This window comes from Apis mellifera, linkage group LG2 (genome assembly GCF_003254395.2).
Source record: "Apis mellifera strain DH4 linkage group LG2, Amel_HAv3.1, whole genome shotgun sequence".
Taxonomy (NCBI): domain Eukaryota; kingdom Metazoa; phylum Arthropoda; class Insecta; order Hymenoptera; family Apidae; genus Apis; species Apis mellifera.
Window position 1 is genome coordinate 9485745 of NC_037639.1, and position 17638 is coordinate 9503382.

Genomic DNA, 17638 nt, shown 5'->3' on the forward strand with positions numbered 1-17638 from the left:
TCCCAAGGATTTGCCAAGAAATGCCGATTCGTATCCGGGAACGGCCTACTTGGTCTCTCGAAAAATCGATCACGTGAATAGGAAGTTTTATAATTTAACGAAGAATGTAAATTCTTGACAGGTCATCGTCCGATTCCTTCTACGATAAATAATTAGAATTTGGCCAATGGTGAACGAAACTTGTTCGATTCTGCAATCGCGTCGAATCTTTCCCAAGGATTTGCCAAGAAATGGCGATTCGTATCCGGGAACGGCCTACTTGGCCGTTCAACGACGAGCTTCTTCGAGCCGCCGCGATTAGTTTAAAAAATTCATCGCCTCGAGCGGATGAGAAAAGGGATTGGTGGTTCGGTGAAGCGAACGAGGGCACGAGAGAAGCGGGGCTGCCCCGTGGAATTTATGTATCGGCAAAGAGGCAGAGAATTACCCTCCGGTCGATGAAATTGTCCTCGTTGTCCGCGTAATGGCCGATCATCGCCGTTTCCACAGACGTCGTTCGTCGCTCGTCCCCGTTCGACGTCTTCGAGAAGCCACGCGTTTCTTTTCTACCCCGTCCATCACTTTTCTCTCGCGGAAAACGCAAACCGGGGGAGGGGGAGGAAGAAGCCCCAATTAATTTTCAATTATATACCCACCACGACCGTAATTCAACCCTTCTATTTCCGTTAGTCACGCGACGTTGCACTTGACGCACGATCAGCTTTCCACATCGTCGAGAGGGTGGAGGGGAAGGGGGAATCCATCCATCCAGCGCAAGAAGAGGCGGCTCTCCTCCCCCCTCACTTTTATACTTTGTCATGCCACCCTGCCATCCTTCTATTTATCGTGACGCAGGGATCGTTGCATAAGTCGGCAACGATATTGCGTATGTGGAGCAGACGGATAAATGATTCTGGCCGAGTGTTGTTTCTTCTTCATCTTGAGAAAAATTCGTTGAACGAAGTAAAGAGGAGAGAAAAGAAAGGTATTTTTTCTTTTTTTTTTTTTTCATGGAGGAGAATAATTTTATCGAAAAGAAGGGAAGAGAAGAAAGAAATTGATGAGAGGTTTCTTTTTTCTTCTTTCGTAGATAAGTTTCGATAATTCGATAAGAGTCTACATCGAAAATGCGATAAAGAAAAGTTTTAACCTGTAGGCAAATCCTATTAGGGGAAGATCGCGACATCTTATCGATATTTCGAATGACACGAACTTTAAATTTCCGTTCGAGACAATACCCCGGAATTATGGAGGGAAACTGGAACGTTCCTAATAGTTTGCCAACAGAAAATTCGAAGACCTGCATTGCACGACACGATCACGTGTGCAATGCAAGAAGCACAAGTAACAATGAACAAAAGATGAAATATTGAGCACTGCGAGTGTATATGAACCTTTTGTTCGCGAAACAAAATTCCAACAACCGGAGTCCAGTACGTGTAATACACGTACAATATCCAACAGTGCTCGATCGTACGTTTCATAGAATGAAACAAACATTTCGAAATAAACCGTCGATATATATCACTTCGTTTTCGCTTCGTTCGATATCTTTCCTTTCTCTCTTTCTTTTTTTTATTTTCATCTTATTAACAAGATTCAAAAGTTTCAAAAAATCCACGCGAAGAATAACGAATACGAATCGCATTACGCTTTATTTCTATTTTTTTTTTTATTAAAATTACACGTGATTCGAATACTTTCGAAGTGACGTATACACGCAGGTATACGGCATGCCGTGTTGCAGCGCACAAGGAGGCAGCGCAAAAGGACGAACGAGCAATTCGTATCCAGCATGGAAAACCGGTCCACTCCTCCGTGTCGCGGAAGTGCCACAGCCTGGTCTGCGGTAACGTCCCAACGTCTAACGTTGTATGCTCGATTAAAGCGAAACAATGAGGAGGCTCGATTCATTCACCGATCGATCCTGCCTCCGTTAACGTGCAACCGCTAAGTAGATATGACAAAGAAAGGATTACTAAAAAAAAAGAAAATCAATCCTTTCTCGAAGGATAAATAATCCTGTCTCGATCGAACGGGATTTTAGAGAGAAAAGAAACGAATATCCTTTTTCTGAAACGAAATTATATAAAAATTATTCACTAGGAGTAACTATTCTTAAACCTAGTTAAAAACTTGTTATATAATTGTTACAATCTTATAATTTTTACTATGGAAAAGGTATAATTGCAATTGGATTATGATCTTTCCTTCGATTATTTTTTGATAAATTAGATATGCATACGTATTTTCTTCCAGCCAAACCAAGGATAAGAATAAAAAAAGACAAATAAATCATCCTTTGCAATCTTCGTGTAATTGAGCGTGTCTCGAGAAGAATTCGCCGATTATTCTCTAAATAAAGCAAACGCGATCGATTTGAGAAGTAAAAATTCGTACAAACGAATTCGTTCTTTGGAAGAGATTTATGTAAGAAAACGGCACGAATCGAATCGATTGCGAACGATCCGATTTTATACCTGGAACGGGATACGACAAACGAGGAACGGTTATGCACATGTTAAACGAACGTGGCCGTGGTTCTCGTAAATACAAGACAAGCTGTTCCATTCCTGTGTACTCCAATAATCTTCATTCTCGAACTCGAGAAAGCTGGACTCGAATAAAACGATCTCACTTTACCCGATCGCGGTCCACGCAAATAATCGTTGGGGCTAATAAATTCAATGAAAATCTCCGAAGGCTATTCGATAACTCGCCGATATCGTATATTTATTCATTTAAGCAACATCGCGGGGAACATCAAACGTCGTAAACCGTTCTTTCTCGCCGAAAAATTCGACGAATTTTTTCTACTTGTAATCGAAACTTGATTAGACTTTTTCGTTTCTTACACGTTGTATTTAAAACAGTAAAAAATATTTAAATGGAGAGAGATTAATGATGAAGGATAGCAGGAATGGCCAAGAAAATCTGAACTTGAGAAGTCACGAAGCGTATATCGAGGATAATCCTGGCAACCGATAATTAGAGAAACAGGAAGTGAAAGCATAATCGTTTTGGAGAAAAAAAAAGGAAGAAAACATGCGTTACGTATCATTCTCGTGCACACTTTTTGCAAATTCCTCGATTGTCCGCGGATCGATGATCTGGAAAAGTGGCGGGCGTTGAAGGCGCGGTGGTACAACCGGTATAAAAATGGCCGTAAAACTTAAAAACCGCGCGGAACACTCGTTTACGCGACCACTTAACGTCCCGATTTAAGTGCCACGGAAGTGGTATCGCTCGTGTAACGACACTTCAAGTGGGCGCAGCTCAATTAGCCACGGAACAATGAGGAGAGCCGAGTAGTTCATTCAACGATCGAAACGTTAAACATGTGATACACGTGTGCTTATTGAATCTCGAGTCACATCTTATTTACAAGCCGAACGTCTTAATGCACGTTTAAATTACGCGTCGCGCGAAACAATTAGGGGGATTCGGGTTCCTGATCAATTTTCCAACTTTTACCTCCAAGATTTAGTGCAGACCCAATACGATTTATGTAATAAGAATTCAACAAAATTCTCCTCCTTAAATAATGAATGCGTAATATATATAAACGAGGTGCAGTAAATAATTATTTTTCGATTAAAAAGAAACTTAGAATTCAATTCCTTTCTTTGAACGAAGAAATCGTAAGGGAAAATTTTTCTAATATAATAAAACATAGGTAAAGACTGTAACTTAACTTCGACGCGTTGGACAAAGGTTCATTGGAAACGGACATATAGCAATTGAACTGGAATTCTGTATGAATGCATATGAATTCCTACGCGAATCGTTCATCCCTCCTTTCGCATAAATGGAATTCTATCGTAAGTGCGATTCAATCAGCGACCAGTTCGTAATTAAAAAGAAACTTAGGATTCAATCTCCCTCTCTAATTTGACGAAGAAATCGTAATGGAAAATTTTTCTAATATAATAAAACATAGATAAAGACTACTAACTTAAACTTCGACGCGTTGGACAAAAGTTCATTGGAAATGTACACGGACATATAGGAATTGAACTGGAATTCTGTATGAATGCATATGAATTCCTACGCGAATCGTTCATCCCTCCTTTCGCATAAATGGAATTCTATCGTAAGTGCGATTCAATCAGCGGCCAGTTCGTAATTAAAAAGAAACTTAGGATTCAATCTCCCTCTCTAATTTAACGAAGAAATCGTAATGGAAAATTTTTCTAATATAATAAAACATAGATAAAGACTACTAATTTAAACTTCGACGCGTTGGACAAAAGTTCATTGGAATTGAACTGGAATTCTGTATGAATGTGAATTCCTACGCGAATCGTTCATCTCTCCTTTCGCATAAATGGAATTCTATCGTAAGTGCGATTCAATCAGCGGCCAGTTCGTAATTAAAAAGAAACTCAGAATTTAATTCCCCTCTCTGATTTGACGAAGAAATCGTAGTGGAAAATTTTTCTAATATAATAAAACATAGGCAAAGACTACTAACTTAAATTTCGACGCGTTAGACAAAAGTTCATTGGAAACGTACACGGACATATAGGAATTGAACTGGAATTCTGTATGAATGTGTAATTCGTAATTATTTTTCGATTAAAAAGAAACTTAGGATTCAATCTCCCTCTCTGATTTGACGAAGAAATCGTAATGGAAAATTTTTCTAATATAATAAAACATAGATAAAGAACTGTAACTTAAACTTCGACGCGTTGGACCAAAGTTCATTGGAAATGTACACGGACATATAGGAATTGAACTAGAATTCTGTATAAATGCGTACGAATTCCTACGCGAATCGTTCATCCCTTCGATCGGTTCGCATAAATGGAATTCTATCGTAAGTGCAATTCAATCAGCAGCCAATTCGTAATTATTTTTCGATTAAAAATTTAGGATTCAATCTCCCTTTTTGATTTGACGAAGAAAATTTTTCTAATATAATAAAACATAAGCAAAGACTACTAACTTAAACTTCGACGCGTTGGACAAAAGTTCATTGGAAATGGACATATAGGAATTGAACTGGAATTCTGTACGAATGCGTACGAATTCCTACGCGAATCGTTCATCCCTCCGATCGGTTCGCATAAATGGAATTCTATCGTAAGTGCGATTCAATCAGCGGCCAGTTCGTTTAATCGACTAAAATGGAATTCCGTTGTATATCGGAAGATAAAAGATAAGTAACGCGACGCGACTTGGCCAACCGGTATCGTTCGCGTACCGCGCGAGAATCGGGGGGGATCGTTTTCATAAAGCATCGGAGGAACACCTTAGGGAGCGATAAACCGATTGGTGGCCGGCGAGCCGCTAATTATTTTGAGCGATGCATTAAAACGAGGCCGGTGAACTATTTTTACTTGCAATTCCGTAAGTGCACACCCGTGTACGAGAGCGGCGCACAGGTGAAATTCTCGGGCCGGGAAAGAGAGAGAAAAAGAGAGAGAGAAAAGTCGAACGGTAATTAAGAAGTTTTTAATACGAAGGAGAAGAAGGGGGGAGAAAATTTCAACGAACCGGTTTCTCGACGCTCTCGACGCGTTAACGAATTTGTTCCTTTTCTTTCTTTCGAGAAAAAAAGAAATTATATATATATATAAAATATAGCATATGGCGTATATGGAAACACGAGACTTGCCACGAGCCGACTTTGCCGTTGCACCACGCACAAGCTGCAATTTCGCGTTCACGCTTTCGCCCATTTTTCCATTAACGACGCGAGTAAATATCCAGGTTGCTTCCGTGCCGTTCGACGAAATAGAAACGGTTTTAGCAAGAGTGAAAAATATATACTCCCACTATATACGTACATTATGATATTTGAACGAGTTGATTGTGATAAGGGGATCCACGAAATCGAGATAAAAGACGGAGTTGTCTGAAAAATCATCCGGTTGATCCCCTTTGTCTTTCCTCCGCTATTTTTATCTATTAGAGACCGGTGACCTGCTACACCGTGTACGCGACGCGTACATTCGCGTTTATACACTGTGACAAAACTGTGAGTAGCGGTATCGTCGTTACGAGACGATCGTTAAGATTGGTTTACAGTGTCTGTTCGGGAAACGAAGCAGTTCCGATCGGACAAAAGACGTTCTTTTTTTTTATCCGTCTGACAGGTATCGTTCTTACATTTAACCCGTGAAAAATCTAGAGGAAAAAAGCACGATCGTGATGTTTATACAAAGAGAAAATTAAATGGAACGAGAGCATCGAATATTAAATACTGTTTAAACGTTGCTTCAAAAATTGTAAAAAATTTCAAACGATAATATTTGTCCGAACGAAGATCCCCGTATCGTAACCGCTATCCAAAGGGTAGCGTGTCGCTCCGCCACTCCAAAAAGACAGAGACCAGCTTCGAATAACATTTCAAACTAACCTTTAAGAGTGCTAAAATAAAACTCATAAAATGACCGAGGTTAAAATTACATTCGTTTCAAAGAATAAGAACAATTATTTGTTTAACTTAACTTAAGTATCTTAACAGTTCTCGGGGTTAAGGATAAATTGTGATCACAGGTTACGCGGAGCCTTGTTGTAAATAAGTAAATAATCGCGGAAAAGATGGAAATGGACGCGATTGTTGTTCTTGAGAATGCATGTTCTACTACGCGATGTAAATTTTCGATAAACCGGTGTCGGCGAATTAAGTCGTCGGGTATCGACGCACCATCACTATTAATAGCGAACAGAGAAATCTATTCGTTCCCTATTTTTACGACCGAGCTCCCGCTAGTTCGCTAGCATCTTCCTCGTGCCTTCGAAACCACCTTTTCCCGTCGCCAATTACATTTAGACCGTGGTGTCTCGTTTAAGTATATTTATCCTGTTTTCCGCATAATTGCGGCCACCTCTATTTAAAACGCTTCCGAATAGAAATTTATAGGAACCGGGGAAATTCGCCTTCGGTTACGTGTTTTTCTTTAACACACGCGGGGAAGGGAAAAAATCATTTCCATCCCTTATTTTATTCGTCAATTTTCAACGTGTCTTTAAAATTTTTTTGATCCGTAAATTAAATGTGACGAGCTTTCCAATAAATTACGAGCAAAGTTCCAAAAACTAAAATAAATCATCGATCGTATGGAGAGAGGAAATGGATCGAGGTACGACGACAGCATTGTTGACAGGGCTCGTGTTTTCTCAAAGTTCGAAAATAATTTTCCAAAGACTATATATATATATGTTCCTTGAAACACCCTTCGATCTTTTATTTCGCTCTCCTATTGTCACGGACAAGTTTTTCTTGAATGAGCGGAGAGAAAAGTTTCGAAGAAACGAAATTCGAAAGGGAGGTAAGAAAGAGGCGGGGAAAAAAATAAGAGACGAGGAAAAGAAAGGATGGGAAAGAGGATCAGTCGTACTGTTTATCGGAAGAAGGGAAAGGCTCATGTCGTAGAAACGAACTCAAAAATAGATGTTGGGGAGCGAACGTGTAACTTATATTTAGGCTGAGAAGTGAAGTTGTACAATGTGGGAGTAACGCTTAAGCATTGAGGAGAGCTCGAGCTTTAAGATGCTACAAAACCAACCTAAGACCCTTAATAACAATAAATTTGAAATCGTTTTTAAATAATTCTTCGTCGATTTTTCGATAAATCGAGACAAATCGTTTCGATTCGATTCGTGAACGATGGCCGATCACAATCGTAACGTTCCAATTCCCATTTAGGAAGGGAAAAGTTGCTTTCTCATTTGCACAATCTTAAATTCTTATTCTTATCCCGCCACTAACTCTCGCAAAATCATTTAATACGAGCTTTTAATTAAATTCTCCGATACCTAATGTAAAAATTCCCCCTCTTCTCCGGATTTATCGTAGTTTCTCCTTCGAAAACACGGGGGAGGGGAAGGAAAACGTCTCGATAATGCATTGCGCATTCAAGGATCACCTCCTTTTACCTTCTTTCGCATCAACCACTCCAGCCTTAATAGACGCGAAACTACGGTAGCGTCGTCCTTTTATCTTTATCGGTCAGACGTCCACTCCGATTACACCACGATATATTTGGATCCGCGATAAGCCGCCGATGTTACTTTCAACCGACGATCGCTTTGACCTAATTGCATATTATCGTTCGACAGGCGGTAAATATGCGGTATAAGTAGCGTTGTAATAATCATCCGTGCCGTAATGCAACTCGAAAGGGAACGATAGTTGCACGCGAGTTAAAAAACCGAGCTCTCCCCAAGGTCGCCCCCCCTCTCCCCCCGAGTTTCGTATCGAAACACGGCCATTAACGATGCCTTCGTCGAATGCAACACGAAAGCCGAAATTGAGTCATCGAAACGCGTGCATCGATCATAAGGCAATGGCACGCGTACGATCGGTGTCCTCCCGCATCCGTGGAGGGGAAGGGGTTAACTATAGTAATAGACACTTAACGTGCAATACGAAACTTTACCAAAAGTCGATTTAACCGATATTAATAATTGGCTATCTACTCAACACGAATTCTTTTCGATCTGAAATCGTTTCTAAAATCGTGTCTCTTGATACATTATATTTTCTCTTCGTGTTACCATGTTTCCACCCTGAAATCGATGTGCGATTCTTTTTTTTGAAACGATCTTCCGTTTCAAAATAACCGGTACGAGAGAGGATGGGAGGGAAAAACCAGCTGATAATCCGTCGAGTGGCAGACAACAAACGATCGTTGTTGTACCGAGAGAAGAAGGGAAAAAAAAAGAAAGAAAGAAGAGCAAAAAAAGAGTAACACGGGAGGGGAAGAGGTGCTCGAAACATCCACTTTCGACGAGGCTTCGACACCTGACGCAATACCTGCCAATTCTTTGATGCGGGAATCTATTCGTTAAAGCAAATATCTGTTAAACGCGAGTACGTTTGGATAGAATCTGAGGAAGCGCGTCTAAAGTGAGAATTATTATTATCTGTGATGCCTGTTTAACAGAATAGAGAAAGTAAAATAAAAGTAAAGGTAATACAAGGAACGATTGGAAATTCAGAAATCTCTTGCGTGAAATTATTTCTCTAATCCGATCGAAGATGATCCAAAGTAATAAGGAATATCTTGCGCTTTCTATCGATATTATAATTCCCGCCATGGATATCAAAGAAGTATATACATGTATACATACAGCGTCCATTCTTGAGCATGCATTTCCAAGAAAATCCTTGACGGAAGTAGAAAAGTATACACGCTCACGGTACGGAAACGCGATTCTTCCTGCGCTTTTATCGAATCGAAACGAGCCGCGTGGAAAACTCCGCGGCCCGATCTTGTTACCGTTCACGGGTCATGCGATCTGGAAAGTGAGATCATTCGTATTTCTCGCGCGAGGCAGAGTGTAGTAACAGAGTGTCTCTCCTACACACCGTGACAGAAGATATTCTCGTCCGAATGATCGTAAACCCGTATATACATCGGGAATAAATATCCTTGAAAACGTTCTATCTTCAACGTTTCTTTCGAATCGTATCTCAACGACGGGGAAAATAATGTATTCGATCGATGCGATTAATTGAATAATGGTATAACGATCGATTTCTGAAAATCGAACGATACACTTATTCGATTCCTATTTGATCGTGGGTTAACGTGTGAAAAGCGGTCTCGTTACCGAGATATTGATGATCGAGCGAATCGAATACCGCTCGAGAAGGTGCTATGTCATTCATGAAAGGTTCGTGGTTCCGGTTGACATCTGTGATTCGCACGGACCACCGGAAGCCACAAGTTCGTGGTTAATGGAACCTAGGCTACATAAACAAGATATATTCGGTTCGAAAGGCATCCACCAAATTTTCGATAACAAATGATCGTTTCGATAATGATAATACGATTAAAAATTTCAATTTCTTCGAGTTAAAAATTCTGACTATACTCGTCGATCGATCGAGATATATTTTTTAATTTGGACAATTATAACAGGGCTGTTTACGCTGTTTACGTCGGTTTACGTCGCGTTTTATATTGCGTTTAAAATTTTATAATATGCTATAACTCGTTTAAACATATATATTAAATCCATGAAAGTGTACTTAAATCGTGATCGTTAAAGCGGACGAGGAATAAAAAAAATCTAGTTACGGAAGATACACGCGTGGATTATTCAACGTTAATATTGTTGCCGTTAAACCAGAAATGAAATTATTTGCTCGATCAGAATGCTGATCGGTCGTAAAATCTGATTCACACTACTACTAGCATCGTCGCCGTATAACAAATTATACGACACGAGTGTTTTAATCTCTACGAATAAATTATTATAAATTTTTAGCTTTTTGTACGTGTCATCGTGCGTCTATTTATCGTTTTCTCTTTTAAACGGTGTTTCAGTTCTTTCCCCTCCCCGCCAACCATCGCCTAATTTACGAGTTTGTCGAGACGTTCATCTCCCGACCGATTTTGCTCTCCATCGTATAACTTTATGAAAAGGCGAATAAATTCTTTTCAATCTCCCTCGCGTCGGCGTGGATAACTCGAAAGAAAAAGAAACGAGATAACGAACCATCGTGTATACGATCGAGAACAATGGAACACGGAGGAATATAATTAAATAAAATAAAATGTGATACTCTTTCTCTCCCTCCCCTTTCTCTCTTTCTTACGCGTCCTTGAGTTCCTTGTTTTTAAAAAAAAACCAATGAATATTCAGACAAGATGACAGAACAATAGACCTGAAAATTGCATTGAACTTAAATATTAGGAAAACGAAATTGAGAATTGATCGAACGATACGACACTTCACTCGTGTCGATTAAATATTCATTTCGATAATCGTAAATTTTGAAAAATTATCGATTGGAGAATATTATTCCCTCCAACATAAATTCTTCCTTTCATTTTTATAGGATCGAGCAGAGAGGAAAACGAATCGTTCACAAGTTCATATTCCATCTCCGTGGAAGGAAATTTGACTTATTTTCTTCTATTCAAGCGTGATTCACACTCGGTTGATCGTGATTGATACTCGTGACACACGCCCATCCCCCGCGACCTTATTCATAATACGCACGATAATACACCGAGAAGTTCGATCCGCACGCTCGAGGAAATATCCGCGGAACGGTTGATGAATACCATTACCGGCAAGTAATGAAACTTAATCGTGATTTCGCGCCGATCGGTCGCGTGTACACTTTCCCCCAGTTCATTAAACCGATTTAAGACCGATAAACGACACGCATCGCGACGAATGGAAAATAGATTTTACCAACAACTTCGATGCTACGCTCGAAAAGTAAGTTTTATGCATATATGTATACACGGTTGTTTTAAATAAATTTTCGAGGTAAACGAGAAATCGGTTAATTATATTCGTGCCACCGATTCCTTTGAACTATTCGAATTATTAAAATGCCCCGAGCCATTCTTTCCAACCAGTTGGATATTATATACCTCTATTCTCCGATAACTACGGTACCCGTTCAAAAGAATACGGTCTATACCCGGAAGCTTGGGTAACAACCACGTTTACCCGACTTATGAATCCTTCAAACATCTTCAAATCAATTTATGTAAAGCTTGTCTTGCTACTAAGCGTGTACACCAACTAATAAAGTGTACACTGCCTCCCGGCTAATTGAATTGAAACCGTTCAAAATTTTTCAACGTTATATTTTCTTTTCTGTTTAACAAAATTAAAAAAGCGTAAAAATATATATAGTAAAATTAAAATTGAACGTATACATAGCTGGCAATTTATTTCCTCGCTTATGTTACCAAGTAATTTGTTTTCTCGTTTATCTCGATTATAGCTTTATGTGTGTTAACACTTATCAGCAACGAGAACTTGTTTTAAATTCATTACATCTCCTTTTTTTTTTTTATAACTTTTATAACTTTTTAACTTATTCTTACTTTTAATTCCCTTAAAAACGACGAAGCGATTTATAACGTGGGAAATTTTTTTGTGGAATCATTGATGAAACCAGAAAAGATTAATTCCTTACAAACAGACAAATAATAAATTAATTTGTGTCAAATTCAATCCGTTAAGAAATCAGTTTATCGTTCTACTATATATACTCCAATTATAAAAATGGAACGTCTCACAATTCAATTGTGTTATAATTAGAAGTTACAATACGGAAAGCGATAAATTTCCATTTCGTTTCGTTACAAAAATAATCTCTAATCGGCGAAAATTCCGAGCGAAACTATTTCCAACTTGTCCATCACCTTGCGCCCATCGCGGTCATTGCGTGGTTAATAATTCTAACGGGTTGTAACGAAAAGTTGGAACGAAGCGAAACGCGTGTACTTTTAATACGCTCGACCCTCGCAGCAAGGTCGACGAAGAAAGCGAATACGCGGGCAGAAAGTTCACGATATTGCGTGCGAATTCTATAGACCGTCGCGTCGTAGATAATAGCGAACACTAGCTGGGAACACGTTTCTCTCGGAGCTTATTACAAGGACAAGCTTCGTCCTGTCCTCCGTGTATATCTCGTGCATAGGTGCATGATTGCATTTGTCAATACGCTAATCTTCGCTTATTGTCGTACGATATCGCGGATATACAACGTGTACGTGCACGATGACACACGAAATCCGTCCGTGGTGGACGCGCGATATATATACACGTACGGCGAATGATGTGTATAAAGCGCATCATGAGCACGCGAGCCAGCTTGTCCGCTTATGCCTGCCGGTATTCACGCTAACGACGAGCTTGTATTCCCTGTCCGTCGAGTGGAGTCATGCCGTTTAATCTCGGCGAACGAAGAGCGTAAAAATCCAGCCGCGTGGAACGGGCAACGTATTGGATATTGGCACGGAAGATGCTTGTTTACCTTCCCCGAATCGAGGGAACGATTGAAAATATCGGAGGTGGTTCTTCGAATAACAGGATGTACGCGATGTTTGATTTTGAAAATCGATGGATATAAATTTTTAATCCGTTGATAAAGTAATTGCAGTTTATTTTCGATTACTTTTTCGTTTTATGATATATCATTTTCTTTGTTGCGTTCGTATTTCTTCTTCCATTTGAATCCAATTACGAAATTTGGAAAACGTGATAAACTATTTTCATTTTTGATTATTTTCGTTCTTTTTTTTGTTTACTTTACGCAACTTTTACTTTTGTTAATTGTTTGATAGTATGTGAATCGATCGAGTACGTGATTTATGAACTCGAAAGAGCAAAGAGTTGCATTTGAAAGGAGAAGATCGTATTCTAATGAGATCGATTGGAAATTTATGAAAGGCCAAAAAATAAATGATTACGATTTGTTCTAGGTAGAATATATTTTCAAAATTTATCTGAAATGTATAAGAATCTGCATGAATAACGTAATATAAAAAGAGAAAAAGAAAGAAGGAACAGCGCTCACCTTGATACCACTGCGTCCCTGCTGCTTCAAGAGAACATTCTCCGGCTTCATGTCGCAATGTATGATCCTGTTCTTATAGAGAACATCGAGGCACTGTAGCAGCGAATGCGCGAACTTCTTCACAAGCTGCATGCTGAACCCCTGGAACTTGTTCTTCTTGATCAACTCGTACAGATTAATACCGAGTAATTCGAAGGTGATGCACATGTGGTTACGGAACGTGAACGAATCGAACATGTGAATGATATTCATCGTGTCGTCCTTATCCTGCTCGCGCAGCTTCCTCAATATCTTCACCTCCTCCTGCGCCTGACGATGGAACCTCTTCTCGTTCCTCACCATCTTCAAGGCGACATGCTCCTGCTTCTTGTGATCGTACGCCTTTACAACCTGGCCGAACGAACCTTTACCGATCACCTTCAGCACCTCGTACCTGTAGGCCACGTGATCGTGGGTCACGTGGATGTAGGAACCATGCTCGTTGTCGTAGCCGTTGTTGTGAGGCCGGCCGATTATCCCTGGCCTCTTCTTCGCGTTCGCCCCGATGAAATATATGTGGCGATAATTGAAAATCTCGTGGTGCTCGTACGGCGTCAGCTTGTCCACGTAGATCTTCAACACGACGTCCGGTGTGGCGATGATGGTCTTCGGCTTGCGGATACCGCTGCCGCAGGAACTTCCGTTCGAACATCCATTCTTCACCACTGACGCGGTGCCCGATTGGCTATTCGACTGCGCGTGTTGTGACTCGTGAGCGGTTGTGTGACTGAAATTATGACTGGAATTATGAGTGAAGTTATGACTCGAATTGTTGTGACTCGAATTGTGACTCGAATTGTGGCTCGAATTGTGGCTCGAGTTGTGGCTCGAGTTGTGGCTCGTGTGCGAACTCAGGCTCAGGTTCAAGCTGTCGGAGTTCCCGGTCAGGCTGAGCAAGCTGTTGTTGGCGCTGGAACTTAAACTCGGAAGATGAGTACCGGCCATGTGGCTGGCTCGGGTCAAGTAACTAGGCGACGACTCACTTGCAGGCTGCTTCAGTGCCAATGCGCTACCCTTCAACGGCGGCAGATGATTGTTCTCGCTTGGTGGTGTGTTGTACGTCTGTGTTGAGATCGCGTTCGCGGGTACGAACAGTTTTGATCTGGACCGGGGCATCTCGAACGTGCTCGAAGATAATGTTAAGCTAGTCATTTGTGTCCATTTGACGATGATATTGAAGCGTGTGTCGTTTCTTCCCGGACAGACCGATAGGTCGTGTATCGAAGGGAACGAAATAACCAACCATTGGACGATTACTCGTACAGATACGATTCAACATGGGTGATGGTGCATCGATCGCGAATGCCCCTTTTTATCCCCTTAATACCTTTCTTTTCTTCCAATTTCAACTATTATCATTCGTTCTAACGTGCCACGATGTATTGTCGTTTGAATAAAAAACATATTGGTTCGTTGGGACTAAATATCCTAATTTTAAAAGCAATCGTTTATTGCTTGTCGTATTTCGATCTCTCTCTCTCTCTTGTTCTAAGAATTTGCAGTTTTATATGAATTTAGTTTTTCTATCTCTATATAACATTTATAATGTAGAAGTAAATTTGGTCAAACTTGCCGATCCCGTAATTACTTTTCAACGAACTCGTTCGCCTCAAATAAATTAATCGATTAAAAGATTTAATAATTGAATTTCAGTCTCATTCTCAGTGTTTAAAGTAAAACTGTTGAATTGTGAAATGTTATTTTTTTCCTTTCTTTCTTTCTTTCTTTTTTTTTCTTTTTCTTTTTTTTTTCGTATATCTTCGCACAATAACTATTTAATTGAAATTATCGAATCTTCTAAGACGAAGCATTATAGTCTGCGATGCGTGCTCGATAAATGCATCGTTACGAGAGCGCATCGAACGTGTTTCGATCCGCGATGGCGATGATACATAGCACGTGCAGTTTGAAATATAATCGATTTAAAAATATTTCATCGAGAAATGAAAAAAAAAACGATTTCTCGATGTAAATGCAACAGACTAGAAATTGTGATGATTCTTTTCACTGTAACGAGTGCGAGCGAGATAATTATCGTTCATCGAAAACTTGACTTTATATTTTTTCTTATTTTCGCTTGGTCATTGACGTGCTCTTTCTTTATTTTCGCTTATTTGCCGCTTTCATTGTCGCCCCCTTCGCACGCGGTCTCTGTACGCAGCTCCGAATGAGAAAAATAAGAGGAACTATGAACCCAACGCGACTGACGTCACTTCTGACTATGCACAGCTGTCTACCTCCCTCGAAATTATTCATCCGACTTGTATTAATTCCTTTCGTCGCTTGACCCTTCGTTCGTTATCAGCACTCAGTGTCTCCACCTTCTTTACCGCATGAGAACGATGCGTTTTTGCTCCTTTTTCCTTCGTACGAAGTTTCGAACGTCTAATTTTATAATCTATCGCGCACGAGGGCAAACGCATCGTGCGAAAACTGTCTGCCACCTCTGACTGGAGGTTATTGCCACCAGGCCGGCCAACACGGACGATTTCGCTCCATCGAATATCCTATTCCCTTAAAGAGATGAATTTCTCGAACAAAAGTCTCGATGTCAATCTTTGATGAAATAATAGCGTCGTTGTTCTTCGTATAATAGATTTTTCACACTCAACGAAATTCACCTCTCTTGAAGCATAATTACCGTTAATCAAAATAGCCATATACGATTCGATTCGAACTATTTGCCATGAAAATGTATTCAAATATAAATCGTTTTCGAATGGATCCTCATCAAATAACGATTAATAAAATCGATGGAGAATTATTTAATTGTTAGAAACGCCTTTTCGATTCTATTAGATGGCTATGGATTCAATTCGATTCGATGAATTTTAAATGCAAAATTTGCTTATGCGATGAATTCTAATTAAAAAAGAGCAACTTCTTAAGTCTTCTCGGGCAGTTATTCATCTAATCACGTGTTTTATTTACATGCATCAACACCGCGTTTCCTGTGCTTTGTCTTCAAATCATTCACATTGTATTAATTCGAACAAAATTTCCTCGTATTATAATTCAACGAACGGTTGTTATCAGTGGCATCGAATCATATAGGATATTTCTGGCTGTGAAATATCATTTTATCATCTATGGAAACACTAGAAAATCGAAATCAAGCCACCGTGTTACCAGACGATATGCTGAATTTCTCACACGCTCGGTCGTGGACCCCGCATGCATGAAAATCGAAGCAAACACCGCGAACACGATGAACGTGGCCGCACCTTGATAACTGTTTACAAGCGAAACGTTCTCTCAGCATTGATTATAAAAACTTATTATTCTCGTCGATTTATTTGATTTTATAAAGGCAGATAAATACAAAAAAATAGATGGATATTCAGGAACGATAAATTTTTTCATTGAGACAAAGCACGAAACAAAGTTCGTCGCTTCTGGCACACTGACTGGTTGGCTGGTTCTAGCTAGCTGGCTGGCTGACTTCTCTTTCTTTCTTTCTTTCTTTCTTTCTTTCTTTCTTTCTCTCTTTCTCTCTTTCTCTCTTCTTCTCCCTTCTCTTGCTCACTTATCTATCTCTCTCACGCCGCCATCATGTTTATTCTTTTTATACACCCGTTAAACGTTGTGTCAGGACGGTTTGGAAGGGGTGGACGACCAGGCAAACGGATGAACAGTCAGAGTAACTAACTCATGTACAATTTCTCATATATATATATAGTTTCTGGTCTCTGAAATCGAATAAAAATGATATCGCATGAGAGAGATTTTCACAGATCTTCAACGGTTAAACGAAGTAGCATGACGCTTCCGGTAGTAAACCCTCTATCGTGATCTCTACGATTATTAAGACGCGATTATTTTTCATTTTTATGTATCTATTATGTTAACAATACAGATGTTTTTGTTATCTTTCCCTTCCTTTGACGTTTGGCGTGCATGTATCATCAATCAAGTTGTACATTCAATTCCGACAAACGGTAGATACGCTTTTCAGGTTACATTTAATAACACTAATTTTTTTTACTCAATTCCGACACAAGTTTTCACTGAGAAATTCACACTCGCCGATTCAAGAAACACTCAAGGCGGGAGCACCATTTCTCTATTGATAAAGAAACGCCTGCTACGACACCCACGCATGCACTCTCACGTATACAGACGGTTGCTGCTTGCCGTACGCACAGGTGTCCACACGTATTCCTGTTTCAAAGCAAGAGGGAGGACATAGACTAAAGTTTTACTCTAGATAGCTGTATGTATTTTCAACGTTAGTTCCTATTTTTTCCGCGAATACGCAACGCTTTATTATTTCACATAAATATAATGCGAATCACTTTCACTATTTAATTTTCTGTTTTAATAAATTAT

General features: G+C 39.7%; 1 protein-coding gene across 1 annotated transcript in view; it reads right to left on the minus strand.

The window, feature by feature from the left end:
* The window catches only part of LOC411871 (dual specificity tyrosine-phosphorylation-regulated kinase 2-like), a 30453-nt gene extending 12832 nt beyond the window's left edge, over positions 1-17621 (minus strand). Inside the window, exon 1 of the mRNA XM_026439304.1 lies at positions 13271-17621. Coding sequence (XP_026295089.1) covers positions 13271-14461 — 1191 coding nt within the window. The 5' untranslated portion in view covers positions 14462-17621. The remainder of the gene's footprint in view (positions 1-13270) is intronic.
* Positions 17622-17638: the final 17 nt, after the last annotated feature.